This window comes from Onychomys torridus, unplaced genomic scaffold (genome assembly GCF_903995425.1).
Source record: "Onychomys torridus unplaced genomic scaffold, mOncTor1.1, whole genome shotgun sequence".
Classification (NCBI taxonomy): domain Eukaryota; kingdom Metazoa; phylum Chordata; class Mammalia; order Rodentia; family Cricetidae; genus Onychomys; species Onychomys torridus.
In genome coordinates, this window is record NW_023412532.1 from 3361 (window position 1) to 13017 (window position 9657).

Sequence of the window (9657 nt, forward strand, 5' to 3'; positions counted from 1 at the left end):
GGGATTGCTGACAGGAGTAGAAATGACCCAAAGTCAACTGCATCAATGATTCCCACTCCAGCATGGGTGGTAGCTCATGACAGCCAGAAATGAGCACACTGCCCAATCTGCTGGCAGTTCAAGAGATTAGAGAGCTTGTCTTCCAGGCAGCTCATTCAGTTGATCTGAGCCTCTTCCAGGTGCCTGATCCTCAGCTTCTTCTAGACAGTTCAGCTTGCCTGAGACTATCTCACAGTAGCGTTATAGGTTGTATGTTATAGATTACATACACTTGGGAAGGGAGTGTCTTAGTGAATTTGGTCAATATCAATCAGGGATTAAATTGATTCAGGGATTTTAAAGGATATTGAATTGTTCCTAAAGACACCGTTCGTGAGCTGTGTCACTCCCCTTTGACATCCTGCACTTTTACAGGCTTAGGTTACACTGTAGCTTCAGTTATGGTCTCCACTTTAACACTCTGCCTTAAAATACCCTGTTGTTGACGTTCCCCTTAACACCCTGTGCCTTCACATGTTTTCCTCCAAAATGAAATTTTTTAATCTGGAAAATAAATGTTGTATGATGTAAGAATACCAAGAAAGTTCATCATGACAACCCATGAGTTTTATAGGAGTAACTTACAGAAATATGGTTGAGGCATTATTTATAGAAACAAAAAATGACTCAGGGACAGCTGTATTACCAAAAGCTTAACCCACCAGGGCTGAGGGCATATGAAATTTGGAAATTTGAATCTTACTGTACAACTTGCAGGTAAATTCACAGGTTGTATAATGTCTTTTCCAGGTTGCTCAACTAGACCGAGGCTTTTCCAAGAAATTCACTAGGTCTCTGACCCTTCAAGGTTGCTCTGATGATCTCTCCTCTCAGGAAGCTTGGCTGATCTCCATCTTCCAGGCAGGCCATCTAGTCTGAGCCTCTTCTGTGCTGAGTCTGACTCTCCACAATTACTTTTTCTTACACAAGTCTGAGGAGGGATGGGTCTAATGAATCTAATGATCACATTCAGGAACTTCCTGAAGCTATTGATTTTTTTTTACTTCTTGAATTTTAAGGAGCTTCTTCAGGAAGTAATGTTTCTCTTTCTTTACAACTTTAGAATCTCATAAGAAGTAATAATGTCTTAAAGTCTGCGGAAATTGCTACCCAATATTGAGGGGTTACGTTTGGCCTGGGGTTTCAGAGATGTCAGCCCATAATCTTTGGTTCTATGGAGTCTTAGTTAATAGTGAGTTAGAACATCATGTTTTTGAGGAAACTTTGTTTTGAAGTCATTACAATACTATGTACATTCATATATGTTCATAGATTTATATTGATATATTGATAAACATTATACATATATATATATATATGTATATAGGTATGTAAGCATATATATTATTACCTTTGAATTTAAAATATAGTATGTTTATATACAGACATATTAATTTATGTCCTTGATTTTTTTCATTCTCACTTTTCAATGACAAAATTTTCGTCTCATTTGTCAATGAGAGAGGCAAAGTATTTTATTTTAATGTATATTTCTTCTTATCTCTGTTCCTTTGTGACTCACATCAAAAATCATTCAGTGAAGGAAGAACAAACAGTCCATTTATTGATTTGAGACAACTGGTAAAAAATAGTCAAATGCAAATCGCCATGCTGATCATGAGACTGTGTTTCTTTCCCTGATGCTCCCTGTTGATGTTCTGGAGATACCTCTCCTCACCCCTCCCCTGTTTCCCGCCTTCTCCTCTCCTTTCTCTCTCTTTCCTTTCTCTCCTTCCCTCTCTCACTCTTCTTTATCCCTATTGCATTCACAGATTCACATACACACACACACACACACACACACACACACACACACACACAGACACACACACACAGAAATACGTTATTTTTCCTCTGCAAAAATTGAGAACTCCAGCAATGGAAACCCAATGTCCTTTCTGGTCTACCCAAGGTTTCTTCCTGCTTTTTGAGGAGGAAATTAACCAGAACAAGAAGAATTTATTTCTTAAGCCACTCTAGATCGAAATAAGAGTACTCATCTCTAGAGACACAGTACTCAGAGAGTGGCTACTACAAGAGAAAGAAAATTTAAGCCATAAAATTATCAAGAGGATTGTGGGATACAGACATTTCTCAATACTATTATATTGTGATCATCATTTTTAACAGGCTCTTGAAGGAACAGATTCTCATTGCACTAACATTTAAATGAAAATATCATGAACTTTTTTGTTTATATTTGGTTCATTATAAGGATCTTAACACTTAGTATGTGTGTGTGCATGGTATTTTAACATGGTTTTTAATCTTGAGTAAGAATAAGTACAAAGAAGAATCAGCAATTAAATACATACAATTTTTTTAGATTGAATAAATGTTGCAATGTATATCCAGATGCATAATAAACTTCATTGTCCTTACAAGACAGTGAAATTTTTATTTTGTAAGGAAACCCTGAATTTATTTTTTGGAAATTAAATCTGTTAGGTCTATTTTATAGTGTTATTTTATGTGTATATATGTAGGCAGGCTCAGGTAACTAGGTAACTAGATAAGGTAAGTAAGTGTATGAAGAGAAATAACAGAAAACTAAGTTGAAAAACATCCATAATGCACATAAAGGTAAACCTTGTAACTTTCATTGTAAAATTGCCATAAGTGTTTGACAATTGCTTTTGTTAATTTTAAGGTTATTTGTTCAGATATTGTCAATAGAATTTGAGCAAGAATACTCTGGTTTTAATATTTTGTTTAATATGTAATAAAACAGAATTTTAAATTTAGAGAATCTATTAAGACAACAGTGTTTATATTTTTCATGTATCTACAAAAATCAAACTATGGGGAAAAGGCCACTTTTCCAAAAGACCACTTCAAAACTATGAAATATTAAAATTAAATTTTACTTAGTTTTGATAATATACAATTTAACTGTTTAAGATAAGCATAAATAGCATTATAATTTATATAATACCATCAGAGATCATTTATGTTGCCACTTGAACTGTCTATATTCATACATGTTCAGATTTTCACCCAAAGTTGAATATTATTGCTCTTTTTCAAAATAAATGTAACTCTTGAAGTTCATTTACATATCCTAAAATCCATGTGTATTTTAATTATCTTCCTTCACATATAATTGTATTAGGCAGTCCTTTTAAAAAATTATATGTTATTTCCTTGGAATGGATTTTTAAATGAAGATGAGCAAACAAACAGCTGGGGTTAATGGTGTGTGTGTTTCCCAACTACTGGTAGCAAATGCATAAGATCTCAAGTGCTGGGATTAAAGGTGTGTGCCACCAATGTGTGGCTCTGTTTCTCTCCTAGACTGAATCAGTCTCACATAGTCCGATGTGGCTTTGAACTTACAGAGATTCAGATGGATCTATGCCTCCAGAGTACTAGGATTAAAGGTGTGCCATTACTGCCTGACCTCTATGAATAATCTAATGACTTGTTCTGTTCTTTGATCTACAGGCAAGCTTTATTTCTTAGATTACAACAGTCACTATATTTTTATAAAACTTTCTTCTGATTTCTCTATATGAGCACTTGAAGTACTCTTCTGCCATAAGGAATTTAACTCATTAGTTTCATTTTTGGAGAATTTTGAGTTATCACCAGAAATTAGCAGGAGGTAGATATCCCATGTATGCATGATAGCCCCCCCACACACACATAGCCCTTCTGAATGGTATATTTTAAGATATAATATGTATTTAGGTGTCTTTAAATCTTCTCATGTTTAGACACATTTTTTGTATTAGCATTAAATAAACTTCTCTCCATGTTCTATATAATTAAAGGGCATTGTGGTAAGTACTACCATGCCACCACAGTATAATTCCCTTGTTTCTAGAGAACACTTTATTTCTTTTTTTGTGACTTTGAACTCATTTCAGCAAATAATGTCTTTAAGTCATATCCAATCGCTAATAATTTACTTAAGAACCATTAGGTATTATAAGAGCAGGGTATGCAAATGATTTTATAATGTGGTTCCTTAGATTTTATGGGAAGTGCTCTTAAAGTTGGGGTGATTAATGGACCATCAGCACATGTTTTTGGCACTCTGAATTATTAATTCTCATTTTCTTTTCATTAATGATTCACATTTCTACCATAGTAAGTCCAATTTGTTCCACGTTATATTATGTTGATTTTTCTTCTCCAAAATTGATTTCTGAATACTACTAGATGATGTGCATGAACACAACCTATCAAAACTTAAAAATTGATAGCATTGAGCAATGAATTCCAATTTTTTCCAACACCATAAAAATGTGTAATTTTTAGAGGCCTTGTCTTAGGTAGGGTTTCTATTGCTATGAACAGATACCATGACCACAGGAACTCTTAGAAAGGAAAACATTTAATTGAGGTGGCTTACAGTTTCAGATGTTCAGTCCATTACCACCATGATGAGGGAGCATGGAGGCATGCAGGCAGACATGGTGCTGGCTACATCTTTTAGGCAACAAGAAATCAGTTGTGACACTGGGAGTAGCTTGAGCACAAGACTCACAGCCCACTCCCACAGTGACACACTTCCTCCAACAAGGCCAGACCTCTTAGTAGTGCCACTCCCTTTAAGGACTGTTTTCTTTCAAACCACCATAGGCTTCAAAGCCCAATAATTCTATGAAGTATTAAGTATATATTACTGATAAGCACAACTTCATTTATTTGCTTTGGTTCATGTTTTCAATGTGTGGAACTCTGCTGACCCTAGTTCAGTAGTTCACAAAATTGATATTTTAATAGTCTTCGATTAATTAGTAATTTAAGTGAGTTTTATGGTCCACATTTATTCTACTAAAGACAGTGGAATCTATTATAATATATAAGGCATAGTTTCTAACTATTTAATTTACCATTGCAATTTTCTATTATAAAGCCACATACCTAATAAACACCTTCAGATTAGCTGTATACTTCCATTAAAATTAGAGATTGACACCAAACTTTTCTCATTGCATTTTTCATCTCTGCATTTCTCAGCGTGTAAATTAAGGGGTTGAACATAGGAGCAATGATGGTGTAAAACAGTGCAAATACTTTATCTTCAGGGAAAGTGGTAGGAGGTCTAAGATAGGAGAAGATTGCAGGCCCAAAGAATAAAACTATCACAGTGATATGAGACCCACATGTAGCCAGGGCTTTGCGTCTTCCTTCTGCTGAGTGAGTTCTTAAAGTGAGTAAAATAATGACATAAGAAACAAACAGAACCACAAAGGTCACCAAAGTGACTATACCTGAATTAGCCAGAACAAGGACACCAGTGATATAGGTGTCAGTACAAGCAATTTTGAGCAGAGGAAAAATGTCACAGAAGTAGTGGTCAATTTGATTGGGGCCACAATAGGGCAACAAGATTGCAATAGAAAACTGAGGGAATGAGTGGGCTGCTCCACCCACCCAAGCTGCTACCATTAGAAGATGGCATTTTGTCCTGCTCATAATGACCATGTAGTGGAGAGGCTTGCAGATAGCCACATAGCGGTCAAAGGCCATGACTGTTAGGATTAAGACTTCAATCATTCCAAAGAAGTGCATTGCAAAGACTTGCAGCATGCAGTTCGTGTAAGAGATGGTTTTCCTAACTACTAGCAGATCACCAATGAATTTTGGGGTCACACAGGAGGTAAAACATATATCCATAAAAGACAGGTGGCTGAGGAAATAGTACATTGGCTGATGAAAAAGAGGGCTGTATCGAATTGAGATAAGGATCACAACATTTCCTAGCAAAAGAGCCATGTAACAGACTAAGAAAAGAACAAAGCAAAATATCTGTATGTCATGGTCATAAGAAAGTCCAAGCAGAATGAATTCGGAGACATTCCTCTGATTCGCCATGTGTTTCAATGTTGCATTATTTCATATTTGAGAAGCAGAAAAATTAAATATCTAAAAATGAAAAAATCAAACTCTCCATAAAATGAGCAATGTAACAATTATGTAAAATTAACAAAAATGAATTGATGCAGTACAACAATAATCTTAATTATTTCATGTTGTATGGTAAGAAATGTTTTAGTATGTATCTCATATAGAACTCCATTGTGTGATGATTAGGAAATAAAAAAGCTGCATTTTTCAACATTTTCAAACATGAAGAATAATTTATACTATTTTTAAAATTGCTCTGGTCACAGAAAATAAATATAAATACTCTTAAAAATGTTTGATAACAATTTTAATTTAGATAAAGCAAAATAACATTACATATTATTAATAATTGCTTTTTATCTACTGATTTCACTTTTCTTTATTTAGTATGATGGGGAGGAAATCCCCAAATTAAATGTTTATTCACAAAAGAATATTTACTTAAAATTCATCAACACAACTATTTAACATATGTGAAAAAAATGATCTCCATTCTCATGTGAATGTATATCATTAAGGGACATTAAAAAACATTGTTGAAAACATCAAGAAACAAATCAATGTTCAAAATAATACTTCAAAATATGGAACGAAAGTTGTAAAAGAATGAGTGCATTTATTCATTGTCATATTCAAATTTTACATGACAAAAATGGTTTTACTACAATTCATTTGAAACTTGCTGTGGCAAAAATAAAGGACATATAAAGCCATAGCAAAATGAATAAAAATACTCAAAGCCTGTGTCATTAACATTCCTTTAGATCATGAAGTGTAAGCTAGTATGGAAACTAAAAACATGTCCAAACATTAATGAAACCTATTCCATTCAAGTTTATCATTCAAATGTAAATTAATCATAAAGAAAAGAGAAAATATTGTGCTCCCACCTTGATTTTTATGTTTTTTTATAAACTACTTAAGCTGTATTTATTTATTGGTGCTGTTTCAAGGCATAATAACCACCACTCACAATGTTCAGAAAGTTTAACAGTGTGAAAACCAGAATTACTATTTTATTGAACAAGTTTGTTTTTGTCTTAATAAAACCAAGGCTGACTCTGGTTTGGAGATGACCCTCTGCTCACTTATGGAGAAATGGCATACCTAAAATAATTTAAAAGTAAGTTAGTGAGACACACTTCATGAAAATCACTCAGGAGAGCTGAATCCCTGTTTTTCAGAAATACAAATAGATCAAAAGCATCTAAGTAAAATTCTCAGGCTTAGATGAATGACAGAGAATTTGGTACTCACCCTTTCTAAGAATACATCAGTGCTTTTAACACCAGCCATATTGGGAATGAATCTTGAATAGTGTAAAGTGTTTTGAATCTTCATCTCTGTGGAAGAGACCATGCAAAGTAACAGCAGACTACCACGGGATGTTCTGAATATCCATGAGCTGTATTTTGTAGTTTTATAAACATTTTCTTATAAAGAAATATATGAGTTTAATAAACATTACATTTAAAAATCTTTGAATTTGAAATAATGTTTCTTCAGGTTTAACAAAGTTTATGTTTCTTATGGCAGAATGGCCTAAATCAGGAATCTGTCATTCCTTTTATAATACTAAATGCTTAGTTTCTAATAGCTCTTAAATTTATGTTCTGTATTCAGACATAAACATGTAATGAATGCAATAGGAAAAGAGATAATAATATTATTGTTCAAACAGTCACACACACACACACACACACACACACACACACACACACACACACACCTCTGAATGTTCCTAATAATTGCACTTTGCTACCTAGCAAAATACACCACATTTCTTTTTCTTCTATTTACCTATAATTGTTTAGAATTTCAAATATGAGCACTTTTCCTAATATGCTATACACATTTATTACTTAAGGCCAAGTGTTGTGGCACACACCTTTAATCCAAACACTTGAAAATCAGAGTACAGTAGATTTATGTGAGCGTGAGGCCAGTCTGTCTACAACCTAACTTCTAGGCATGTACAACTGTGTAACTACATGGTGACTATAAAGTGAGGCCCTGTTTCAAATAAATAAAATAAAGTCCATTATCTAGTATAAACATAAACACTATTTACATATTATTTTTCTATTTAATATGTGGGAAGTCACTAAATACAGTTACCTTTATTTTATCGCACAGCTTGTGAAACTTAAGAAAAATTGCTAATTTCTTTAAGCTTACTATTCCACATAGCTAAACTACATAACCATTTTACTGAAATCAGAAATAATACTAACTCAAGAAGAAATAAAACAAACTCTATTGCCATATATTGTTGATGAGCATGAATGCATTTTTTCCTTTTAGCTTTATATTATTTGAGCAAAAAATTCATATCATTTCCATATGTGATTACACAGTCACATATATGCTCACTGAAGACATTTTAAGTGGGTGTGGTGAATTACACCTACATTCCAACATTTTGGAAATAAAGGTAGGGAATCAAAAGTTCAAGGAAGACCACAGCTATATAGCGAGTTGAAGGCTGTTCAGTGCTATATGCAAGCCTGTCTCACAAAAGTGTAAAATTTTAAGATATGAGTGTCACGATATAGCTGTATGATTAAGCTTGTGCCTAACATGTGTGAAGCCATGTGTTCCTTCTCAAACACCACAAAAAGACAAAAGGAAAGTATCCTCACATGAGTCTAATGAGAATAAAAAGAAATATAATCTATTATCAATCCATTAGTACAGGAAATGAAATAACCCAAGGAGATTACCCCTAAGATAAGCAAAGCTATCCCATCTACCCAGACCTTTTTAATGCCAAGGACTTGCCTGGGATTTCCTTGTACTCACCTGAGATGAATTAGATAGTTATCACCCACCTCTGCAGTTTTTTTCAATATTCAGGAAATTAATCACCATAAGAGACCACCAAGCACTCACTGGACAGTCTATTTAATAAGAACATGGAAGAAATGAGTGAGCCCCAAATGGGGCTGAGTGAATACAACTTCAACTTGAAGCTTTCATTAAATTTACTATGCCTCATATTCTCAACTTGAATTCAGCTGGTTAGCAGAGAGCATGTAGTTAAAAGCAGTTTTCCAGGATATATTAGCAGTAACCATATTCTTTTATACTTAATAAAATTATAATCTTAAAAATAAAACTAAAATAAATGAAGTTAAATAGCATACAGCTAGTCTAAAGTCTGGCTGGTGTGGCATGACATTTTTCCCAAACAGTGGTTTAAATAATTCAGACCACAATATATGACAAAGTGTTCCTTTTGAGATAATTCTCGCTTAGCTATCCCCATTATTTAAATCTGAAATAAAAATAGGAAATGTACAACATAATCCATAATTTAAACCCATTCAAGTAAATTCTACAAATGAGTGGAAAATGTAAATTGTTTTAGCAGCTGTGTCTTCAAGCTTCTTAAGCGTTTAAGGGAAGTAGAGCACAAATACCCATAATTCTTAAGCACACAGAAAGTGGACACTTGGGGGGCACATTTTCTTGAAATTACTATGAAATCAAAAGGCAGTTTAAACCTTAAAAGTCGTTTACTGCAAGCTGATGCTTAAATAAAATCTGTGTCATAAAAATAGAATGTAAAGTCATGGGTCAACAAGAGGACAAACAGGGCTTTTAAAGCTCTAAATTCCCAGAGGCCTTACCGGACAGTTCTCTGCCAGTGGCTATTATCCAGTGATGCAAAGTGCCATTGGCAGGAACTATACTTAATTTATGTAGTACATTTTACTGTGGATTGGGATCTCTATCTCGGGAGATTCCAAAATGTGC

General features: G+C 33.9%; 1 protein-coding gene across 1 annotated transcript; it reads right to left on the minus strand.

Annotated features, from left to right (window-relative positions):
• Window positions 1–4929: 4929 nt before the first annotated feature.
• Window positions 4930–5865, minus strand: LOC118575694 (olfactory receptor 4P4-like). The gene has a single exon (XM_036176131.1). The coding sequence runs from the start codon at window positions 5863–5865 to the stop codon at window positions 4930–4932; it is 936 nt and encodes a 311-aa protein (XP_036032024.1).
• Window positions 5866–9657: the final 3792 nt, after the last annotated feature.

Excerpts from the sequence above, each read along its gene's own strand:
- LOC118575694 (XM_036176131.1), bottom strand. The coding sequence starts at position 5,865 with ATGGCGAATCAGAGGAATGTCTCCGAATTCATTCTGCTTGGACTTTCT.